Source organism: Durotheca rogersii (assembly GCF_024521655.1).
Source record: "Durotheca rogersii strain YMJ 92031201 chromosome Unknown GGS23scaffold_5, whole genome shotgun sequence".
Classification (NCBI taxonomy): domain Eukaryota; kingdom Fungi; phylum Ascomycota; class Sordariomycetes; order Xylariales; family Xylariaceae; genus Durotheca; species Durotheca rogersii.
The window spans coordinates 600,940-624,104 of NW_026251236.1; the positions used below are offsets into that span (position 1 = coordinate 600,940).

The 23,165-nt window shown below is 55.8% G+C and overlaps 4 protein-coding genes across 4 annotated transcripts; 2 read left to right on the forward strand and 2 right to left on the reverse strand.

Moving 5' to 3' along the window:
• Nucleotides 1-306: 306 nt before the first annotated feature.
• GGS23DRAFT_594656 (carbohydrate-binding module family 50 protein) lies at nt 307-1,010 on the forward strand (the record flags this gene model as incomplete). The annotated part of the gene is made up of 3 exons (XM_051518198.1): nt 307-415; nt 519-603; nt 728-1,010. 3 exons carry the CDS (start codon nt 307-309, stop codon nt 1,008-1,010), a joined length of 477 nt encoding a protein of 158 aa, XP_051373811.1.
• A 35-nt stretch (nt 1,011-1,045) lies between these two features.
• On the reverse strand, nt 1,046-5,771 carry GGS23DRAFT_557685 (heavy metal translocatin). The gene is made up of 3 exons (XM_051515720.1): nt 4,873-5,771; nt 4,750-4,803; nt 1,046-4,688 (listed from the first exon to the last, which is right to left on the reverse strand). The coding sequence occupies exons 1-3, from the start codon at nt 5,525-5,527 to the stop codon at nt 1,744-1,746; spliced, it is 3,654 nt and encodes a 1,217-aa protein (XP_051373812.1). The 5' UTR covers nt 5,528-5,771; the 3' UTR covers nt 1,046-1,743.
• A 3,552-nt stretch (nt 5,772-9,323) lies between these two features.
• On the reverse strand, nt 9,324-11,964 carry GGS23DRAFT_409217 (uncharacterized protein). The gene is made up of 2 exons (XM_051513654.1): nt 11,331-11,964; nt 9,324-11,269 (listed from the first exon to the last, which is right to left on the reverse strand). The coding sequence occupies exons 1-2, from the start codon at nt 11,658-11,660 to the stop codon at nt 9,602-9,604; spliced, it is 1,998 nt and encodes a 665-aa protein (XP_051373813.1). The 5' UTR covers nt 11,661-11,964; the 3' UTR covers nt 9,324-9,601.
• Nucleotides 11,965-16,279: 4,315 nt separating this feature from the next.
• Nucleotides 16,280-18,232, forward strand: GGS23DRAFT_618079 (uncharacterized protein; the record flags this gene model as incomplete). The annotated part of the gene is made up of 3 exons (XM_051520910.1): nt 16,280-17,078; nt 17,192-17,295; nt 18,081-18,232. Exons 1-3 carry the CDS (start codon nt 16,726-16,728, stop codon nt 18,230-18,232), a joined length of 609 nt encoding a protein of 202 aa, XP_051373814.1. The 5' UTR covers nt 16,280-16,725.
• Nucleotides 18,233-23,165: the final 4,933 nt, after the last annotated feature.

The window sequence follows — 23,165 nt, forward strand, 5'->3', positions numbered from 1 at the left end:
GTGCTAGGTAGGGGGAGATGGGCTGTTCGCCGCATACGATGTCGTAGTCGACCGCGGGGAATGCTATAGTTCCTGGCTGAGGTGGACACGGCTGGTGAACTTGGTCGAGATATCTCCTGATGCTGTCTCTCTCCTCCTCTCGGGGGTATATAAGAAGCTGGAGCCGACCTCACTTCACACCTGACAACGTGAGAGACGTAGCTATCCTCCTTCAGTCCTCCCACGAGCCGTCCGCCACACTTGCTCGTAACCAAATACGTATCCTCTCACACCCTCCTATAACCTATAGTCGTCCAACAATCAGACATGCTCCCCATCACCACCGCCGTCGCCCTGGTGCTCGCTGCCGCCCACAGCGTCTTTGCCGCGCCGGTTGCCGACGTCCTGGTAGCTCGGCAGGGCTACGTCGCGCAGTGTACGTTGGTGATATTTCCACCATTTCCCGCCTCCTCGTCATACACCCCCGCTCCCCATTGGTGAGACTCCCCCTCGCTGACCTCGCGTGTTCGATCGTAAAGGCACCGAGATCTACACTGTCCTAGCGGGCGACCGCTGCATCGACATCATCGCCAAGTACGGCTCGGCCTTCACTCTACAGGAGTTGTAAGTGCACCTAACTGAATTCCTCCCTCAAAAGACAATTTTTTGCCTCTGCTGTTCTCCGCCTCGAGGGGGGCTCAGCGGGGTAGAAGAACTAACACGGCCCTTCCCCCCTCCCCCCCTTTAGCTACTCCTGGAACCCGCAGGTCAACAGCGCGTGCACCAACCTGTATATCGGCCAGCAAGTCTGCGTTGGCGTTGGGACGACGCCGACCGGGTGCGCCGCGCCCACCATGCCAGGCCTCGCTGCCGAGTGCACGAGCTGCTACCAGGTCGTGGAGGGCGACACCTGCTGGGTCGTCGTCGCGAAGACCGGCGTCACCCTCGGCAACTTCTACAGTTGGAACCCGAGCATCAATGCCGACTGCACTAACCTCCTGCTCGGGTACAATTACTGTGTCGGCGTGTAATTGTTTTTAGTTACCTTGGAGGGCGAACAGGGAACCGATGAAGGGGGGGGGGGGGGACAGAGGCCCACAGGTGGAGGTTGTGAATAAAAAAGGCCCCCCCTTCCCCCCTCCCCTCTGCTTTTTTCTCCCCGGCTCTCTGGGGGTTCGGATCTGTGACGGGGTTGAATGGGCGTATTGGTTACGATATACGAGTTCGAAAAATCGTCTGAACCACTCCTTCTCCAATAGCAGCGTTATGTATAGTAATTGATGTCAGGTAATTCAAAATCGACGAAGTGGAATCTCACTGAGGTCAAGATGCCTCGCCCAAGGTCTAGAATGGTGCTACCAATTTCAATCGTGTATTGTTACGACGGCTCGAAGAGAAGCGGGTCCCCGAAACTCCCGATCAAGCCGGTCGCCAAAAAGATGTTGTGTAATAAGTTATCAGAAAGGACTGTCTAAGAATGTCAACGAACCCGGGCTTGCGAGAGCCATTGGGCTGCGGGGGCAGTAAATAAGGGGGGCATCCCGACGTATCATGCCGGGACCTGAAATCATCTCGTAAACCCGGTAATGGTCACGTACACCGTGCTCGTTCTCCGCATACGTGCTTTTCTGTAGAAGGGAAGCGCAGGCCTGACTCGATGGGTTCATCTAGGCAACCTGCTTGAAACCCGGCTCGCTCTCGTTCACACCAGCGGTAGCCATCATATATTTACCGACATCACCTCGTTATAGCTCACCTCGCCCCCTAGAGCCGAGCCCAGCGCAGGCTCACAGCGACGACGATAACCGGCAGCACGCTGACCAGCTCGCCGAGCCCGGCGAACTCGGGCGGAATGCGCACCTCGTCTCCGTCCCCGCCGGCGGCCTTGACGAACGCGCCAGCCGCAAGCAGCACCGCAAAGACGTTGTACACGAAGCTCCAGCCAAAGTTGAACGCGACGCGGCGCACCGCCGCCCGCGAAACGTCCACCATTGCGAGCACGCCCCCGAGGGACGGTCGGACAAGCACCACATCCGCCGCCGATTTTGCCACGTCTGTGCCCGAGTTGACATGCACGCCAATGGTGGCCTGGGCTAGCGCGACGGCGTCGTTGGTCCCGTCACCGACGAAAACAACGACGGGAGACTTCCCACGGCCCTCGCCCGTCTGTGGTGCAAGGAGCGTCTGGATATAGGCCTGCTTGTCGGCAGGCGAGCACCGAGATATGGCACAACCTCTGGGAATCCCGAGGCTGGTCGCCGCAGCCTGGACAGCGCCGTCGTCGTCGCCGCTCAGCATCGACACAGCGATGTTTCGCCTCTGCAGCTCGGCCACCACGGATGCCGCGTCCTGCCGGATTGTATCGGCCAGTCCGAAGACGGCCCGAAGCTCTGATCCGATGACTACGCAGAAGGCGGTGTAGCCCTTTGAGAGTACATCTTGTACGATGGGGTTGGACTCGGTCCCGAGCCAGCGAGAATTGCCGCCCCGAACAGTAACACCATCGATGATTCCCTGTACGCCTTTGCCCGGGAGAGACTTGATTTCGCCGACCTTATTACCCGAAATTCCCCCGCTTTCTAGGTGAGAGGCGATAGTTGACGATACTGGGTGTTTGATTCCAGCCAGCAAGCCCAAAATCTGGGGGGCGACTTCCTGCCGGCTCCCTGTCGGATATTCCTCCATTGTCACGGAGAGCCTCCCTTCGGTTAGTGTGCCAGTCTTGTCGAATACGACGTGCGAGGTCTTGTACGCCACCTCAATGGCCTCACTCTCCTTAAAGATTAATCCTTTCTCGGCAGCAACGCCACTGGCGATCATGATGACCATGGGTACGGCTAAACCTATCGCGCACGGGCATGAGACTATGAGCACGGTGATGCCGTAGGTTACCGCCTGGGTCACGGCCTCGCTTCCTGATTTTCCTTGGACGCGAATTCCTACGCCGACCCAGGCAACGAAGACGATTATGGTCAATAAAATGACGGTCGGGACGAAGTAGGATGCCACCCGGTCTGCGAGCTCTTGGATCTTGGGCTTCGACAACTTGGCGTCGTCGACCATCCCCGCAATAATGCTAATCGTGTTCTCTCCAGGAAGCTTGGTGAGACGGGCCGTGATAGTACCGGAGCCATTGAGAGACCCGGCAATAATGACGGAGCCCGGTTTCTTCTCGATTGGCAGCGACTCGCCTGTGAGCATTGATTCGTCTACCTCCGTGGTGCCGGATAGGACCACGCCGTCTGTGGGAGCTTGGGTATGAGGGGCGACTTTGAAAATGTCACCGTACTGGAGCAGCCTAGCATCTATGTCGGTCTCGGTACCGTCGTGAGAGACTAGAGTCGCCGTTGGAGTCTGAAGGCTCCGTAACGAGATAGACTCCACAGCTTTCTGGCGAGCTAGGGCACTGACCCATCGGCCGACCATAATGAGAGTTACCAGCAGTGTGCTCGTTTCAAAGAAGTCGCCAGTCGGTAGGGGTCGGCCGCTGGCCGAATAAGCGAACGACACGACGGAAAAGATATAGGCCGCAGTCGTACTCAAGACGATGAGTAGGTCCATTTCAACCACTCTCGAGAACACCAGACTTTTCAGGGCCTTCGGGTAGAACGGACCCGCGATGAAGACTTGGACGATAGTTGCCAAGGCCAGAGATACGCTCCCGTATACGAGCGGACGTGGCTCCAACGGAGCCCAAGCCAATACCAAAACGGGAATTGTAAGGAGGGCAGAAGCGAGGGTCATCCAGCCCATGTATCGGACGTGTTTACTCCCCGCAGCAACTGACGGATCAGCCTGGAGAGGCGCGAGATTCGGAGGAGTCTGGAAACCTTTATAGAGGAGATCCCGAGCTCCGATAACATCTGGTTCGAACAAGATGCGGACAGTTTGCTTGTCGACAAGATCTACGCTTTCAACACCGAGGGGCATATCCTGCTGAATGAACTGCTTCGCTCCCTCGACCGGGATGACGTCGAGCGTTGAGCCGTGGGTCGCGATCCTGTCGCACTTGAACTCTGTCGTCCTTTCAATGTGCTTCATGATGTCCTCCGGCGTGGCCAGACTGAGGTCGAGCTGAAATTCAACCCTGGCCATGACCAGGCTCGTTTTGAGGTGATTGACCGCGCTGACCCTGCCCAAAGTCTGCTGCAGCTTCGTCTCGCAACCTGTACACGTCATACCGGTGATACTGAGAACGACATGCTCGGCACCAGACATGCCCATCTCGACGTTAGTGATATTGGCGTCTGTACCTCTATCTTTGCCTGGCAGACGCTGAACCGCTCTATTACCATCCTTGCGGCTCCGGTTCTTAAATGATGTATCGCAGCAGGAACTAGCTGCTTGAGCAGGCGTGACAGACGGGTTCTTCGGTGTTTTATTGCAGCAGCCTTTAGCGCAAGATTTTACGGGCTCGTCTCTCAAGGTCGACGAACTGCGTTTTGGGGAGGCTGAACAGCAAGTCCCCGTCGTCACGGACTTGCAGGCCGAGGCCTGTTTCTTGCGGGATCCCGAGGAGCAGGCTTTCTTCAAGCCGCGCTTCCTCTCCACCGACGAGACTTCTCGCGACGCACAGCACGACTCCTGGCCCAGCGCGATCAGTGCTCTGCACAGACAGCCTAAGGCTGCGAGCCTAGTTTTATATTTCTCGCGGGTCCAATTCTCCTTGGAGGAGACAGAGCGCTGTGAGGAACTCGCCGCGTCGTCATCTAGGAAGAGGTCAGAATATATAGCTTGGCTAAGGCCGGCGCTCGGGTTCGGGATACGGACCTTTCTTGGTTTTATTCGCAGTTTCTCGGAGCATGAGCCGGTCGATGCAAGAGTCTTAGGTAAACAAAATTAGCAATCTCGATCAGCCCTGCCAACCGGGGTCGGCACGTCTCCAGGCCTTACCGTCGCAGCACGGCTTTTGTTTCTGCTGGCAGCAAGGAGGCTCGGCCGTGTCGGGCTCAGAATCATCGCAGCACTCGTCTTTGCACGTGTCCTGTGGGAGATTATTGGATGGACCACAGCAGTCTTCATGAGATGCCCCCTCCTCCTGAGTATCGCAGCACTTGTCTTTGCATCTATCCTGTGGGAGATCACCGAACGGACCACAGCATCCGGCATCAAATGCATCCTCCTCTTGAGCATCACAGCAACTATCTTGGCAGGACTTAACAACGGCCGGCCCCGACGGCTTGCAGCAGTCATCCCTCACATCTCGTTCATTTTTCTTGGACGAGCAGCAGGCATCTTGGCAACTCGGGGCTGATTTTGGGGCGATGAGCCCGCAGCATTCGTCGTCCGGCTCGGACGCGGCGTCAGCCGTGCCGCAGTCGCCGCAGCAGCTGTCCTCGTCACCTGAGACCGGGTCGCTACGGCACCCACTCTCTTCAGCGGCTTCGACGGCAGCAGCAGCGGCAGGAACAACGGCAGCGGCAGCAGCAGCGCCTCCAGCGCAACAGGCAGAGCTGCAGTCATCCTCCTTCTTCGCCTCCTCCACCACTGGCCGAGGAGGGGCGCAACATCCAGCCGTACAGCCAGCTTTCCCCTTTGGTTCGCCCATCCCGATACGTTCCTGTACGTATTGCTGACGCCTCTTGGCAGGCGCTTAACCCCCAGCGGAACTTACACGCGGGCGGAGGCAGTGTGAAGTGAAAGATCACGTATCACAGGGTTGGGTAGCAGTGGTGGTGGTGTGTACTGACGGTGTTAGGTGTCCGTATATCGAAGCAAATTGAACCTAACTCTGGAGAGGAGGAGGAGAGAGGAGGGAAGAGAGAAAACCAGAGGAGAGAAGAGAGGGGGGAAAACGACCCTGCCAATCGAAGTTGCAACCGCGCTGCAATCAGGCTGCAGAGGCTTATCGGCGGACTGCTAACTTGCACGGTGCTGAAGCTTAATTCCACGGTCTTCTACACAGATGCGCTTTGCCTATTTCGGTCCAGGTATCGTCCTTTACTCTATAAACGCCGACCTCCAATGCTAGTTTACTTCCACGACCATTGAATGGACGAAGCTACGTATACGAATTGAATATAACACCGTTACCGTCGCGGAAACAAAGATACAAAGTTCTATGAATAGCTGCTTATTTAGCTTCTGCATCGGTTCGTCGCGGCAATGCCGTTGACCGAGCCTGACGCAGGGTCGTGAGAAATACAAGGTGAATATATATACCGAAGAGTGCCGGCGACGCTAAACCAAAAGAAGCAACATAATTAGGTGGGTAACCGACCGTGGAATTAAGCAATCCGCTTACTCTATTCTGCCATCAGGCCACCACGTGTGTGTGTTTGTCTTCGCGTAATGGCGATTCCTGGGTGGTTCGTGCGCCCGAGCATAAAGAGATACCTAGGTACCTGTAGGTATAGGTGGCTTCGTAGTCAGTACGTACCTACTTGGGTACCTACCTCCTAGGTATCTCCTGTTGGAAAGTGACGTCGAAAAAAAAAAACAGCTGCCTACAGACCGGATGGATAGTTACCGATCGTTGTCGATCAGGGACCGTTATAGCTCCTTACACACCTTTACTACAACGTAAATACAACTTTCGATGTAGGAACGCGGATATCTTAGCTAAGGCCGGTCAACCGTTATTTGGCGCTAAGATTGCATAGACATGTACCTACCTACCTACCGCTAACCTACCCTAGCCGTACCTAAGGTCTCCGACGACGAGGTATGATTACGAACCTGACGATCTACGGAGGAGACAGTCGCAACAACTCTGACCTTGTCAGCGGCCCTGGCCGCCATTAGAGCAGCACCGGCGCAGGCACCCTGCCCGTGGTGTGTCACCAATCAAGTCACCAATTGACCGTTTCCAGAATTCGGTCTCCGGATGCCTGCCCCCCACCCCTCCCTCTTCTCGCCGACCTATCGGGGACCGACCTCCCCGACCTTGACCGGGCGATACGGCCCCTCACACGACTGCGATAGGTGCAGTAGTATCAGAGAGGTCACACTGCAGTCTGCCAATCCACGGTGGGGTCATCCGATGTCGGCTGTCTTCAGCTGCTCCCTCACCGGACAGCTGGAGGCTTAAAGCCCGCCAGCATATTATCATCCACCGTCACGGCAAGGCCTGACCCCCGTTTCGTCCCGTAATACTCCTTTCCTGTCGACCTGCCCATCTACCTTACCCTCTTTGGGGTTACGAGACGATCGGGTCAGATCACCTCCCTGCCTGATGCGGTCGGCAGGATTTTTCGTTAGTTCCAAGAGGCGGCACATGGCCTCTCCGTCGCTCCCGCCTTTTCACCGGAGTGCCTACCTGGGCCTACCTTGCCTTACCATCGGGCTCTCCTTGACCACCACCTCCTCTCGTGTCTGATCTAAGAAGCTCACACAACCTTGCCTAAACTTACTGACAACTTCAACTAGTCGCGTTGATTCTCATCCGACTATTGAAATTTTTGGTTCCGTCACTTGACCATCAGTCACTTTCCGAGTGCGCGAATAAATCCCACCTCCGACATCGACGCCGGCGGCGCGACCCATACGTCGAGCTAAGCGTGTGCAGAGTTGCGCGTGGGCGCGCGGGCGGACGAGTGTCGGATGCGCCAGGGATACGCACGTCGACCCCCCCTCTCATTCGGGGCACCCTTGGCACGAAGAAGGTTTTTGTTGAAGCGCCGACAGATACCTCTTCTCTCCAATGCCTCGCTAGCTGCGGGCAAGATCTCTCTCCTCCCCGCCCGTCCTCCCGTCTGACTGCCTGCCGATCAACCACGCTGCGAGATCTAACAGGACACCCGAGTTGGAGTCTTTTCAGCTCCGTCAAGGTTCTACGGGAAGCGAGCGGGCTCTATGGCGGTGTGATCCAAGGAGCAGGCTGCATGCAGCCCAACACGGCGTAGGTCGGCCTGAGTAAGTAGATAGCCTCTCCTTACCTGCCTGCCTGCCTGCCTGCCTCCTCCCTAACCTACCTACCTGCGTATGCATCGGTACAGTGTAGAATTTTGCCAGCACGCTAGGCGCGCCAGCCGAGGTGTCGTTCAGGCCTTTGAAAGGGGAGGGGTTGACGGAACCTGCGTGTTTTCGTTGGGGTAGAAGAGAGGGGGAGGGTTAAACAGACGCTGTTCACCCTAACAACACCCCGGACCAGCATCGTTCGTTGTCTGTTGAACAATTCGACCGCCTCGCTGTCCGAACAAAAAAAAAAGCCAAGAAAGGTCAGAGTTAGAGTTACACGGCGCTGGGCCCTCGGATAATCGCTGCTCCCACAACCCTCGAGAGGACAGGGAGGGAAAAAAAAACACCAACAATAAAAAAGACCATCGGCAATTGGCTGCGAGGATGGTACGGCAAGACGGCTGAAAGGGGACATGATCGACGACCTCACGTCCTTTAGGCCTTGAAGGCTCGATGTCGGCTCGGCATTTCGCGCTGCAGCCATCTGCGGTTGGTGCCGGTTGGCTCGCTCGCCTGGGATAGCCAACGGGAGGCCTAGCAAAAGTTACCGTTGTGGCGGGACCAATAAGATGATATCACCAATTCGACCGCGAAAGCCGCTCCCCCCCCCCCTCCCATGCAATGTAGGTCTAGGTCAGGGCGTCTCTAGTCAGCACTTAACTATGTGGTCAGCCACATCCAGGAACTGCACGTTACCCTTCGCTATACTAGGCGCGTGTGAGTCGTCAGAGAACCGCCTCCCTTGCTAGGAACCGGGGGAAGAGAGGGGAGGGAAGGGGGTTGATGACGATTCACGTCGTTATTTACTTAGGTAGGTTGCTCGTAATCACTGGTTTCCTAAACAGACACGCGCGTGAGCGTCTACTTTTAGGGTTAAATACACTTAACGTAAAAGCTTCTAAGCACACACGCACTCTCTCACACACATTCTCAACTTCTCAACATGTTGAAGTATATGCGAATGTATCTCCAAGACTTTTATTTTGTCGACTACTACGAGAAAATAGTAGGTAGTAAAATGGCGAATGGTGGTTGGTTTCCTCTCGTTCCTCCGTCCCTCCCCCTTCCCTTTCCCCCGCTCGCCGCCCCTTGATACAACACCGATATATCTAGATCCCGGAACTAGCCCATACGCCTTATCCACAAAATGTGATGATATCGTTACCATCCACCCCCCAAAATGAAACGTAGTTTCCAGAGACGCCCGGACGATTACAAGCTCTTTGGGAGGGTTTTGGAGACAGACGCGCCGGTTGGGAGCTCGTCTCTGATAGGTTGATTAATCCCAGAAAAGTCGACAACAGGCATCTGGACCATCCTCTGCGCGTCCCCTCCGGTCTGCCCCCTTTCCATCCCGGGGTATCAGTTATTTTGCCAAATCCATGGTCCCAACGCATTAGCTGCGGTCATTACATTATTGGAAAACTTTTTGATTCAGAATATATCGCATCGGCCCACAGCGTTTCCCTGTCGCGAGAACCCATCGCTCGGAGAGAGTATACGGGAAAAAAAAATGCAAATGCAGGCAGGTTGGTTGTGTAGCTCGACAGAAAAATGCACAAGTAATGATACACAAAATCCTAGAGCGGGGCAGAAGAAGAGAGGAAAGGAATTTTGGGGACGAACTGCCTCAATAGACAAGTTCGATCCCGTCGCGCGACCTCAAAATGGGCATGGTTGGCCGGCTCGCCGCAGCCGTGGGCGAGCCGGCCAGAGAGTTAAGTTATTTTTCCTGGTGGTGGTGGTGGTGTAGGTGACTCGTGTAGTCCTGAGGCGTCATATTCTGAGTGAATTGGATCTGTTTAGACCTCGGCTGGTTGGGAGACGACTTTGACGAGCTGACGGACTCGTTGGCGTCCCAGTCGAACTGGGTGTTCGCTATCGAGTTGTGGCCGTACGTGACATGCTCTTGGAGGGAGCCTATCATGGTAGGATATAATGGCGTGGTAGGGAGGCTTCCGTCATTGAGCTCAGCGTAACTAGGCACATTGCGTACGCTGAGGTCGGTGAACTCGGGTTGGAAGTAGGGAGTTAGCAGAGGCTGGTCGGTATGAAACTCGACTCCGGCCCCAAACGGATAATTAGGATTACCGAACTGTGTCAACAGGCCCGGAGTGCTTGGTGGTGTCTTTAGGTTGGACTCGGCTTTGAATTCTTGTATTAGGTTGGATGCCGATAGTCTGCCCCCTAGCAGGAACGAGCTGTCGTCGGAACACGTGGAAGATACCGTCGGTTCCCGCATGGCTTGCTGTTCGACAACCACAGGTGTCATGGGAGTCGGGGGAGCCGCCCCGGGGAATGTCGCCGTCGCGGGCCCTATAGGTGATCGAGAGTGATAGTGATGTAGTAAGACTTCGGGATTGCGGTTGAAGAACATGGGTGACCGCGGGCCGGCGCTGGACTTCTGGATGCGTCCGTGGATAGTACCTGCAGTCGAAACAATTCGTCTCATTGTCGCAGCAGGGCTTGAAGGATCTACCCTCTTAGACCCGTCCAATGCAGTTTTGGGCCCACAGCCAAAATTGTGAGAACGACTCCTTAACGAAGCGGTCTGAAGCGCAGCCGGCCGCGGGATATTTCGCCGCGAAGCGATATTAGCAGGAGGAGGGGGCGACTTGAACGAGTCACCCGGCGTTGTCATCCCCTGAGCCATGAGACCCGACACCTGTCCCTCGCTCATGGGCGTAGCGACGCTGTCGGCGTGGCCCGTCATCGTGTCCATAGGGCTCCCGCTCAGCACCGGCGTACTCATAGCTGTGTGGGTCGGGAGGTATGGCGCAGCCGTCGAATTCGAGAAGTCTGCGTCCATCATACCTGAGAACGGACGCCCAGCGTTCTCAGCATTCATACTCAGGCACTGCTCGCTGGGCGATGATAGATTACTGAGTAACCTGGCCGACTGATCATCGCTGCTAGCGATACCAACATTCTGTTGTTGAGAGGGGAGGAACGAGGAGTAGTTTCCCACGGGTCCTGAGTGAGAATAGTTCGAATGGATGGGGAGGTGGGCAAAATTCGTCACTTCCGCGGGTGAGAAATCGAACGATAATGGGGACTGGAAATCGGTAGGGACATCGCTTTGGTGGGAGCCGGAGTGGTTGTGCAGTGAAGGAGAACCGGAACCGTCCGAGTCGGCGGAATCCTCTTCGGGATTCTCGTTGTCGCCAGAACCGTCCGTCGTCTCGGAAGAACCGTTGAGGTCAGGGAAGGGAGCCGACGAAGGTTGCATGTGCTGGTGGACGTTCTCGCCCGAGTGCTCTGACGCGCCGCTCGATAGATCTTCGTCTAGCGGGATAGGCTCGGAGCTGGCCTTCTCCGCGGCTCTACGCGCCTCATACTCCTCCTGTTTCCGCTCCTGCTTCGCTTTGGCGCGCCGATTCTGGAACCAATTCTGACCACCCGAGGTTAGTACCATAGATCAGGAAGAAGAGATGGGATCTGTGTGAAATTACATTAATCCTCGGCCGTTCTAGCCCGAGTCCATCTGCTAACTGCGCCTTCACCGAGCTCGAAGGTTTGGGATTCTCCTGGAACACTTTCTCCAACTTCTCAACCTCCTCCTTGGATAACCGCGGCTTAGATTCCGTCTTGCCGTCGCCCAATGTGTTCCGCTCAGCCAGAAGGTGGTGATTGCGAGGCTGCTGGTAGCCATACATGTACTGCAGCCCGGGAAACCCATGGTGAACAGGGTACTGGCTCTCGGTATACTGCTGCATGGGGTTCCCTTGCGAGTAGTTGAAAACCGGAGCAAAGCTCGTGTGAGCGTGGAAGTGGGTGTTCATCTTGCTCTGCTCTCAAGCCCGACGCCCGGATGATTAAAACGATATGTGTATGTATATATAGAATTCATATAAGTTCGGGGTTGTCGACAGATGCCCTCGGATTTTCGACGTGTCGACTGCGAGACCGCGCCTACTGCTGCCGGAGCCTTGCTGCTGCTGCTGTTATCTGCGGCTACTGTCACTGTTACTGTTGCTGCGGCTGCGGCTGCTACTACTACTAATGCTGCTGCCGCCTGGCACGCTCTGATGTCGGCGTGCTTCGTAACCAGGACGTCCCGCGAAAGACGACGGCCGGCGGTATATACACGGGGGGAGCGGGGAGAGGGACCTGGCGTAGCGGTTGGTGCTGCTGTAAAAGGAACGACTGGGGGTCAGATGCCTGGGAACGCAGGCCGAAGAAGATTGCCGAGGAACGAATGTGGTGGTAAAGCGAAATCCAAGCGAGGTTGACGCCGAGAGGAGTCCGACGGGGTCGAAGGGACGGAGCGGGTATAAGAGAGAGAAGCAGAGGAGACAGAGAAGCTGGATTAATTGCAACCAAGCCAGAGTGAGACAGAGCTCAGTTCGAACCCGCCGAGGACTCGAGACCAGAGACAAGCAGGATCAGGATGGAACAAAAACAATACAGGAGTTGCTGGAGAGCGGGAAGGGAGAGAGGGGGGCGGGCGTGTAGTCAAGTAGTTGTAGTAGACGGTGGGTCTCGTATGGAGCTTGCACGACCAGCGAACCGGGAGGTGTGCAGGTACTTCCGCGGTACGGCCACGAAATTGGGTGGAGGTGAGAGAGGCGAGGGTTCGACGAGCGAAAGGGACGACGGGCGACGACGAGCGACGAGGGGAGGCGAGACGGGTTTGACGGCTGGCACTGGTCGCCGACAGGGTACCTGAAAGTACCAGGGAGAGTAGGGTTAAAATAGGTACTCGTAGGAGGTAGCCACCTGGGTGACCTGAGTGAGTTACCTGAGTTACATAGCCCTGGGCTGGGTCTGGGGGAAGGACGTCGCTCTCTCCATATTGTCGTGTTTATTATCCATCAGATCTGATGCCCCCCGTCCAGCGAGCTGCCTACCCGTAGCGCAGACGCGGAGCTTTTTTTATTATTATTATGAGCAGGGTAGCGCTGCTCAAGCGCTGACTTGGCTGGTCGGGCCCTAGCTTGGTTGCGCTGGTGGCGGTCCCCAGCGGTGCCCGTTGGGGCCATTCGCAGAGCCATTCACAGCGAGAGATACCCGTCTCACTCGCCCACACCCACACGCATACCCACACACGCGCATGCGCCAGCAGCACGTCGCTCGAACGTCGTCGAGGCTGTCTCGTTTTCTTTTTTTTTTCTTTCTTCTTTTGCGGCCACACAATTAAACCCCGAGGGAGGAGGCGGCGCTAGGGCGACCAGAGGCTGGAGGGGAGCAGGGAGTGAGTGGGAGGGGAGGGAGGAAGAAGCATGGGGGGGTGGTGGATTTGGAGAGCGATAGAGAGAGAGCGAGAGCGAGAGAGAGGGCGTGAGACAGAACAGACCACACACACCCACGCGCACACATACACATACACACACAACACCCGTACCTAGCGAGCTGGCTTGGTTGCTAGCTGCGCGTCACCAGGGGCACTCTCGCTGGAGGTGACGAGCACAAATTCCCTACACGTATGCATGCACACAAAGGTACCTGACTCTATAGTACAATACACAGCAGCCATGTGTATGCATCAAGATACATACATACATCTGCCTTAGGGGCCTAACCTACCTGAACGCGATCTCAGTCGGTCGTGGGCGTGGGCGCGCGGGCGTGGGCATGGGGGAGAGAGAGCCTTTTTCTCTCCTTCCTCTCTTTTCTCTCTCTCTGTCTCTCTGTCTCGCTCGCTCACCGATCCCGTTCCCCTAGCTGCGAGCTTCCCGCCTAGCACGAAGTGACGGATGCAGACCGGTTGACGAGGGACAGCCCAGCGGTGATTCCCACCAGATGTGTACAACACATACATCGCGCGCCCAACTGGCCTACACCTCCCTGGTAGGGAACTGCTGGCTGCGTCTGGTATAGGGAGGTACTGTACTTACAAATACCGTACATCCGAATACGTAGGTACCTACACCTAACCTAATGTACGTACAGTCCCCAGCACGTATTGGAGATTCCGCCACACTACATAACCTCCCCAAGGACAAGCGCCAGCGGCTGGGACCCCCTGTCCTCGGGCCTCCCCCTGGCCTTTCCCCCCCTCCCCGGGCGACTGTATGTACAGTATGTATGCATGTGTGTGAGCGCGTGTGTGTGGTGTGTGTGTGGTGTGTGTGCTATGGATGTGCGTTAGGTACCTAATGTAGGTACTACGTCGTGAATACAACACTAGATGCGCGGTACATGTTACCTGCTGCACGAGGTCTGGCTACCTAACGTGAGAAGGTTGTCTATCCGCATGCATGCATGTGTGTGTATGTGCCATACCAAGCAGGTAGCAGCAGGTGATAAATGGTGACGGGATTGCGGTAGTTGTTGGAGAGTATGAGTAGGGATCTGTCGCCGTCGACGGGAAGACCTAGATATGGGATGATGATGGTTCAGGCTTCTTCTCGCCTCGTGGCCTGTACCGGCCTGTCCCCCCCCCCCCCCCCTGATCGATGCGGGGGGAACGGTGAGCGCACGGTGAGAAACTAAAGCAAGGTACACGTCTAGAAGAGAAACCCTACGCTCCCTTCAGATTAGGAGCGACGGAGGAAACGAGAAAACCGCCGCACCAGTCCACAGGGCAGGGAGCGAGCGAGGGAGCGAAGTAAGTGAGTTGCTGGGCTAAGAAAGGGATGATAGAAAATTTGGTCGCATACGTAGTGCTGAAAGCGGCCCTTGCAAGGTTGTTGGCCTACCTGAATCGTTTTTTTTTTCTTCTCTTCTTTTTCTTCTTCCTCTCTCCCTCCTACCCCTGTCTCTCTCTCTCTTGGACGACGAATCCCTCCCATCTTGCGGATTCGCACTGTGTGGGCTGCTATCATGTCTCCACCGGGCTGCTGACAGCTGTCAGAACTGGTGTAAGTGGAATCATACGTGTGCCTATATTCTCTACGTAGGTAGACGTATTCCGGTGTCATGATGGGGCCCTCTCATTATTCGTGCGCCTGTTAAGCTCGGCAGTGAGGGGATCTTATGACATAGCACACCTGGGAATTTCATTCACATGGTTTCCTGAGGTCGGGATCGTCTGCCATACCGACGGTGATCGGGGACTAAGCGGTGCTTATATTACTAACACCCTATCATATATAATACCACGTTTGGGCGGACCCGTTACCGTACGGAGATCTGGGTTGGTACGAAACAGATGATGCTCTGCCGCAAATGGAATGACAAAGTCGTCGTCGTGATCTGTTTCGGTATGTGCTATGTATAGCAGGAGGCTATTATAGTCAAATACCGACTGGTTGCAACGCTCTATATTGCAACGACAGTCTTAGTCTAGCAGCCGTGTAAGAGGGCGGGAGCAGACCGGGAACACGAAAGAGGGCCTCTAGCGCACTCTTCTGGCAGATGAGACGCCGACAGAGGTGGAAGAGCCTGCCGTTCCCTACCTACCTAGGAAAGCCGCCAAGGAACTGCTCCCTCGTCGGCTTACCGGCCGATAGTGGGTGGGTGTAGGCGTCGACGTATTCCAGATATCCAGAGTTGACTCGTCACGTTCTCGGCAGCCAGGTTGCCGTATTGTGTTTCAGGAGACTCGCCTAGCAGAGAGCGGCCGAATATTGCGCGCGGGATGGTGGCCGTGACAGACGCAGAACTCGTCTCGAGCCACCGACTCGCCAACCAGCCAGCAAACCTACCCTCCTCACTCTGAACGGCAAAGACAGACAGACTAGCAGGTTCGGTGAAGAGCCCGCGCGTACGAACCAGGAACCAGAGCCTGGAGACACGGCAACCACCCACTGCCACGTTGATAAAGCCGCTCGCTGGCGATCCCGGCGGAACCATGGCGTCACCGCCGTCCACCCAATCCCACGTCAAAACTGACTGAGCACTACGACTACGCCTGCACACGCGCGCGATTAGCAAGAGGTATGTCGTATCGCACGTTTGCACGTAACTAACGTACCACGTAGGTACCGGCTGTACTCATAGGCACGGCTGCTGAGGAGGTGCCTGCCCAGTAGATCCGGGGATACCTTGCTGCCCATCCCATACCTTGGTCACGCCCCAATCCAGGACCATCCTGGCCCACAGGAACCTTGCGATCGGCCGCTCTGAGCGGGTGGGTCCTTCGCTGCCCTTTCGGGAAAGGCGCGGTTTCTGGCTGGGCTCCATAGATTTCCCTTTTGGACGGGAACCTCGTCGAGGTTGGCAGGGGCGATGAGAGAATCGGGGCGGCCATGTCTCCACAGGGCGGCGCTGCGCAAGAGAGGAGGTACAACCAAGGTACTCGGCCAGTTGCGCAGGCCGCCAGGCGAGCCGTCGTAGCCGTATTGTACCGCTCTCTCTCTCCACGCCCATCCGGCCCGTCACGGTTGCTGTGCCTCCTTTTCCCACGCACCGCGGGCAGCCAGGACTTGAGGGTTCCTGATAGGAAGAAGCTAGTAAGGCAGGCAGGAGCTAGACAGGGGCTAGGAAGGGGGAAGCCTCCCCTCCCCCCCCCCCCTTTCACGTCGTCGCTTACCTACATTCAGGCCCCTTTGCTTAGTTCGCGCTTTGCCCTTTTCACGCACCAGACAGACATCCGCCAGGTTGCCACCCGCCCCGACAGACCTCGGGACGTGTTGCTGCTTACCCTTGATCATTGATGAGTACAGCCGTTTTCTTTCCCTTTTCAACTAATCGATGATGTGCGGACATTGATGAGGTAAAGTCAGAGGGAACATCCTCTCCGGTCTGACTCGCGGCCGCTTCGGGCAAGGCGCTTCGCCTCGTTCTGCTTGCGAGCCGCGAGACACGCAGACACGCATGTTGGTGATAGATACGTATAGCCGAGAGGGGCTGTCCGAGGTAAGCGAGGCCGCCTGCCCACCCGCCCGCGCCCCGACGCACTCCTAGGCTCGATGTCGCCGTGGTATATGCGTGAGAGACGCCTTGCTTCTTGCGCGATTGCATATGCCGGACGACAGTTTCATCTCGACGCCGGCCATTCGACCACCATCTCGACATGGGAGGGAGGGGAAGAGACTCCACTTCGGTCTTGTCAAGCGTCAAGCAAGCCCCCTTGGCCACATCCGGCCTCGCAGTGTCGAGATGCCGCTAGGCCGGTTTCCCCTCGCTGCATCCTTATCTTATACGATTACCATCGGTACCAATGTCATCATATCGACAGCCACGTTCCGGCCGGCGGAGGAAGAGAGAGCGAAGGAAATGACGACAGCGTTCTACAAGTTCCCAGACGAATATCGTGAGCAACCGAGCACAACCCAGTGTGGTAGGACACTCCATCTTCTCTTCCGCCATGCAGGGTAAGCCGAACCAGCGAACCTCCCCCAAATCAGAACCCCCTCTTCTCTCCTTCCGCTCGCTCGCCCACCTTTCTCTCTTCTACACATATGTTATGGCTGACTCTGTTTGACAGCACTAGTGCCCTAAATCCGATGAACGAGTATGGTCAGCAGCACCTCGTCGACCAGCGTCACACTACCTTGGGCCGGACACTGCCATGTCTGGGTCCTACGCGGCGTGAGCGGTAGTCGATGATGGATTATATGTATGTGTGTGTGTGTGTGTGTGACAATTGGCCCCCGGCCTGCGAGAGGATCTTCGAGTGGTGATGGCCCTCGGAGGATTTTTCTCAAGAGTGTTGAACGCGACAAGATTTGCACAGTACGAGAACAACCCGTCCCCTCGACGATCCGAAGGTCCCAACAGCTCGGTGCCGATGGGAGATGGCAGTTCATGGCGCGATAAACGGGATAAAAAGCTATCTGCAGCTTAGCCTTCTTCCCTCCTCCTCCTCCGCCCCCTTTCACCCGCTCCGCTCTAACTCAAAGTTTCTCCTACTACGATACGGCCAATCACCAAACGTGGGACGAACCAAAGTCTCATGTACCTGGCATCGAGAGACTCTCTCTCACCCTACGCATGTGGTAAAGTGTTAGTTGACGAACGCTCGACATTAGATGAACTTTGTCTCAAATGCAACCGTAGGTCAACGACGACGTCGCAGCGATATATGCTCTCCTAGCGTTCCATCGTGTTGATTTTCTTAAGATGTGCAATATAGGTAGGCCGGCAGCTTGGTACTGCCGGGGGGGAGGGCCATGCTGGAAATTTGGGGTTTAACTTTTACCAGGGTCGCATTAGTTCCCTTGTAAGCGAAAATCGCCAAGCTGAGCCAGAAAGCTGGGACGCTCAGACAAGGGTGAACTCGCCAAAAGATGTCGTTGTCAAAAGTCCCCCTCAGCCAACTCAGCCAGTATAGCCGTATCAACCATAAGCAGAGGCTCATAATCATCACCTCCCAGACTACCTGTCCTACCGGCCATACCACGTCGACAATCTTCGCTCTCGTCTTCCGAAGAACAGCTGGCCGAAAGCCATACTGGCCGAGGATGCGAGCCAGGGCATTCGATTCGACGCCTCTGCGGACCGCTCGTTACAGCGCTCAACCACTTAGGTGGTACGACTCGAGGTACGCGTCCCCGTATGGGGAATGATTATCGGCTAGCCCAGAAGTCCGGATAACCTTCTTCACGGAGTAGGACAAGTCCCAGCCCATCACTTGTCGATCGACCTAGGGAGACGGCAGCATGTACGTATGTATCGGCATATCGGACGTTCTCCTGAGGATCGAAGAAAAAAATTATGGCGATATCTCCCCATCTACATCAGATCGCATCCGAGCGATTTTGCTGGCTGATTTCTGCCGCGGCCGCGAGCGGCAGCCTTATTTACGTGCGCAATGGGGTATGTAGGGTGCCGAATTACGTACCCCCCTGGTCGGTGCTGCTGCGCTTCGGCGTAAGCGTCGACCCGAACTCGACATCGCCGACTTGCCCGTTCAGCAGTTAGATTTCTCTTGTTTGGCTACTCTAAGCGCAATGCAGGCGGATTTCAGGAAGAGTGCCCAACGATCGGTCCAATGATCCTGGGCAAATTCCCCATCATCCATTCGGGTTCGATTGGGCATTTGAGCGTAGCCTCGAGTGATAACCATACCATACATATACCTATGCCCTCCAATCGGCGCCGAGGCCTCATCTGCAGAGGGAGAGGGAGTATGGGTGCGCCCTTTAAGCGCGGTGGAGATTGACGATCCAGGATGCAACGGCTGTAGCCTGACCGGCACGCATCTCTACGCAGTCACAGCCTCCTCTTCTCCCCGTCTCACTCCCACTCTCACCAGCACCAAAAAAAAAGGAATTTCAAACCCGCCTTCATTTGATCCATCGTCATTATCATTGTATTCTCCGCACATTAATACACACCTCGTACGGGCCCATACATATACAAGCACATGCACAAACTATCTCTCCCCTGTTATACCACGTTATCCAGACGTACCTAGGTGGTATGTATATGTACAGTACCTTGTGTATAGTCGCAGAGAAACGTTCGTTCACCCAGTCGCGACGGAGGTTCCCGTGTAATTACGGCTACCAGATTTCTGGCTCGCCCTAGGAAGGCTTTTCATCCTATCCGTACCTGGGTCATGATTCGTCGAGACGACTGGATCTTGGCGAAATGGTGAAAGACGATTGGAGAGAGTACGTTCGTTACGGTGGAACCCCAGCGGCTTCGGCGATAGGGGGAGAGGAAGTTGTGCTTTTAGCGGGCGATTTCTAGTTCTCGTCCCCCCCCTGCATCTCCACCTCGCGTCAGGTATGTGTACATATGTGCGGACTTACCCTTGGCCCCCTTATACTCCTCAAGCCCCCCCGGCCCCCAGCTGACTTGTGCACACACTCTCGCTGACGACGTTGGCGGACAGGCAATGCTTAGATGGTCACCGGCGCCCAGAGCCAGCCAAAAAAATTTTAAGTGATCAGGTACAGGGCATCGTAGATTGATATACGACGTCTTCGCGTGCTGAACACGTTGACGCCAGGGACTTCACCCCCGGCGCACCGATTAGTGGATTCATCATTAACGACCAGCCCGGTCAGCTCTGGAAATCTGACGGCGCCGTGGTTGGCAACGGTGTCCACCGCAAAGGTACTCCAGTCCAGCGTTTTACTAACAACTTGCATGGGCTTTCCAGCCCATACGTAGCATATGTAGTCTCTCGAACGTATCGGCGGACTCGATCTCCAAGACCAAACACAGCAGGAAGAAAGAAACGAAAAAGACCACCGCTTCGCTTTTCTCGAGATGGGGTTTGGCCGAGAAACACCAGGAACGGAGACTCGAATGCTCCGGCTACCCCTTTTCACACTCTGCTCCGTTTCTCTCTAGTCTTGCTGCAGGCGCCATTTTTAGTTGAACACGAACGTCGCACGTGGGGATGGACTTTGTCCTGAGGCACATCGAGCAAAAGCGAAAAAAAAAAACTTCCCCCGCCCCCCCCCCAAAAAAAACCGAAAAAAAAAAACAAAACAAAAGGGTGACGCGTTGGTAGCCCGTCAATTCGTTTATCCCATTTTCTATCGTGTTCATGTTTCTCAGGCTTGCAGTGCAACCTGCTCCGTCTTCAATTCCGGCGCTCACCACCTCTCACTCTACTACGCCTCCACTCGCCACGGGCTCTCGTGGGCTCGGAAGAGAATGTCCCGCATGCGGTGCTAGGCCACATCGTGGACCGCTCCCGTGCATCTGGTGGTGGCTGCGTAACTCAGATAGGTGGTACTGCTGCCGGCGACTTCGAATGGAGGCCTAAGCCTTGAAGGGGGGAGGGAGGGGGCGTTAGCACGCCAATGGGCCGTGGCTTGTTCGCTCGCTCGTCGTCTCGTCGTCACAAGTTCCAGACCGTCACGCTCCCAGCTCATATCTGCCGGTCCATGGCTAGCGATGGGTTCCGGCGCAATGGCTCGCCCGCGAATTAGCACAGGTGAGTGTCCAATTGCCATCAGCGGCCCGAAGGCGATGGATGGGCTTACCTACCTCCTAGCCACTTCGGACGGATCCTTTTCAGCGTAGCGCCCAGCGGAATAAGCGCACTGTACGGTTGATTGATTAGCTTGCAGGGGTCTGTTGGGGTCATTGCGGTATTCCCTGGCCCCGGCGGCCACGTGGATCTGACTTTAATGACAAGAGATCCCCCTGGAACTCGAGCGGAATGGCTTGCGTCAATGCGAGGTACCTCGAGGTACCTGACCGGGGGGGGGGCCGGAGAGAAGAGGGGGGGGCGAGAGTGATGTGGAATGATACCGGGAAATCCTCTGGCCATTAGACGCGTATGAGTATGTACATTACCCCTTTCTCCCGCCGCCTGAGGGCCGTCAGCCAAGGACGCATCGGGATATGTACGAGCGTATGTGTGCAGGAGAGTACCTCTTACACATAGGTTAGGTAGGCGGGAGAGGCGAGAGGAGGTAGGTATTCCGCGAGAGCCTATAATCCCGGTACCTTGCCCTTCACGAAAGGGCAACGTGATGCGATGCCTAAAACGCTTCCCAACTCGTCGACGGAGCCCTTGACGAGCACTAACCCGCGCAAGTATTGCGGCATTCGTCTTGAGACATGGGCAAATTGGGCGCTCTGCACGCCCCTTATCGCGCCAGATCGACAGCGTGGGGGGTGGCTCTGCACGGATCCATCTCGCTCTCGTCCTGTCGTTAACTAGGGCAAGCATCTTCCTCCCCTCGGCGAGGAAGCACATAAATGCGTGCATGCATACAAGACAGGTACCTACAGGTAGATCCGGTACCTGCCTAGGTTAGGAGGTAGGTAGGTATCTACCTAGAGGTAGAGTGATCTCTTACGAGCCGTCTCTAGCACATTGCGCGTAGGCAGCACTGAATAACCCTACGGTATACCTAGGTAGTTATGTACCTGAAGTGTCCGTAGCCCGTCCGCCCGTCCGTCGGTCCGCTACGGCGTTTAAGGTTAACTGGAGCGGGTTATAGGGGTCCGGAGCAGGCACCTGGCCACGTACCTAATTTAAGGTAGGCACTTGTAGACGTCGATTGACCGCCCGAAACTCCGCCGTCGCACGCGGCCACTCTCCCTCAGGTAGGCAATCGAGCCCCCCTATTGCTACGTAAGCAATTCCAGCGGGAAGATACCCAAGCCCGAGATCTATAATACGGTACGCAGGCAGATGCCAAATGCGATTGGTCATTATGGGCTGGGCCCCCTCTACCAGGTACCTAAATGCCACCTACGTAGGTACGTTTATATATACCTACCTACACAGCACCTAATAGCAGGGGGAGTCCACTGTGTAGGCCGAGGTGGTATGGTATATGTACGTACTCGAATGTATAATGTGCGTAGGTTATGTACGTGCGTCTCCAGAAATTACGAAGCGGGAACGCGCACCACAGAATCCGTTACCGTGTCTGTTCCCAGCTCCGCCTTAGCCGCCTCTGCCTACAGCACAAAGAGGCTTAGGGTTGCTGCTCTCTGGCGGGCCCGGACTAAAGAGGGCGTGTCAACTACAACGGCCGACTCGGAGCGAGCGCAGGCGGGTGTAGGCAAGGTATGCGTGCGAGAGACATCGTGGAATTGTAGCACGCCAGCGCCCATCTCTCGTAGTCGTCGTGGGACGGGCGCGTCGCATACTCCGTCCCTCTTCGGTGTTGCTCTGGCGGTGTATACCCTCTGCGTATCCTCCGTATTGTCGGGGTATATTTTCTGCATGTCTTCACATACGAATGGGCAATGTGTATAGGCAGGCAGGCCGGCCGGCCGGCCGGTATGCAATGTATGCGCACGGAGAGATTAATGCTCCTGGACCCAGATGTAAGTGAGCGCTCGAAAATGACGGAATCGGCCGTCGTCACTTCGACAGCGGGAACTAATGCGAGCTGCTGGAATCGACTCAGACGCCCAAGTAAATCATCCAGCATTAACGTGACATCTGATCCCCGAGGCTAATGCGCATGTCTCAAGAGTCTATCTACTACGTTGCATATAGGTACCTACGCCTAGCGTTTTTATTTACCTATTTATTTCCGTTAAGAAAAGGGAGGAGATGAGGTTGTCGAGATGGGATGAGATACGGCCAAGCCTCGCGCTGACGCCCGCGTCCCCCAAGTACCTACAACGGCCTCCCACGACAACAGCAGCGACAACCATATTATTACGAAGACGGCAAATAACACGCGCGGGTTGTCGTCCACACGTAGTCCGCCTGTCCCCTTTGGTCAGGCCCACTCGAAAGGATGCCTGCCTGCTAGTTGCAGTCGAGCAGGGCAGGGCAGGCTTCTGCACACTCCGTCCCGCTCCCGCGCAATGCCGCATCCTCGCCTACTACCCTTTGATTACTCTCCATCTCACTCGTCTGCTAACACCGCCCTCCTCCTATTCTTTTATTAGCATCTCGTTCCTGCAGTAGGGCCGTAGATTCGTGCAACATGGCCATAGCCACTTCGCGCCTTATCCCGTAACAAACCATGGCGACAAATCAAAAATAAAATGAAAAAGAAACCGAAGGAAAAAGAAAGGGG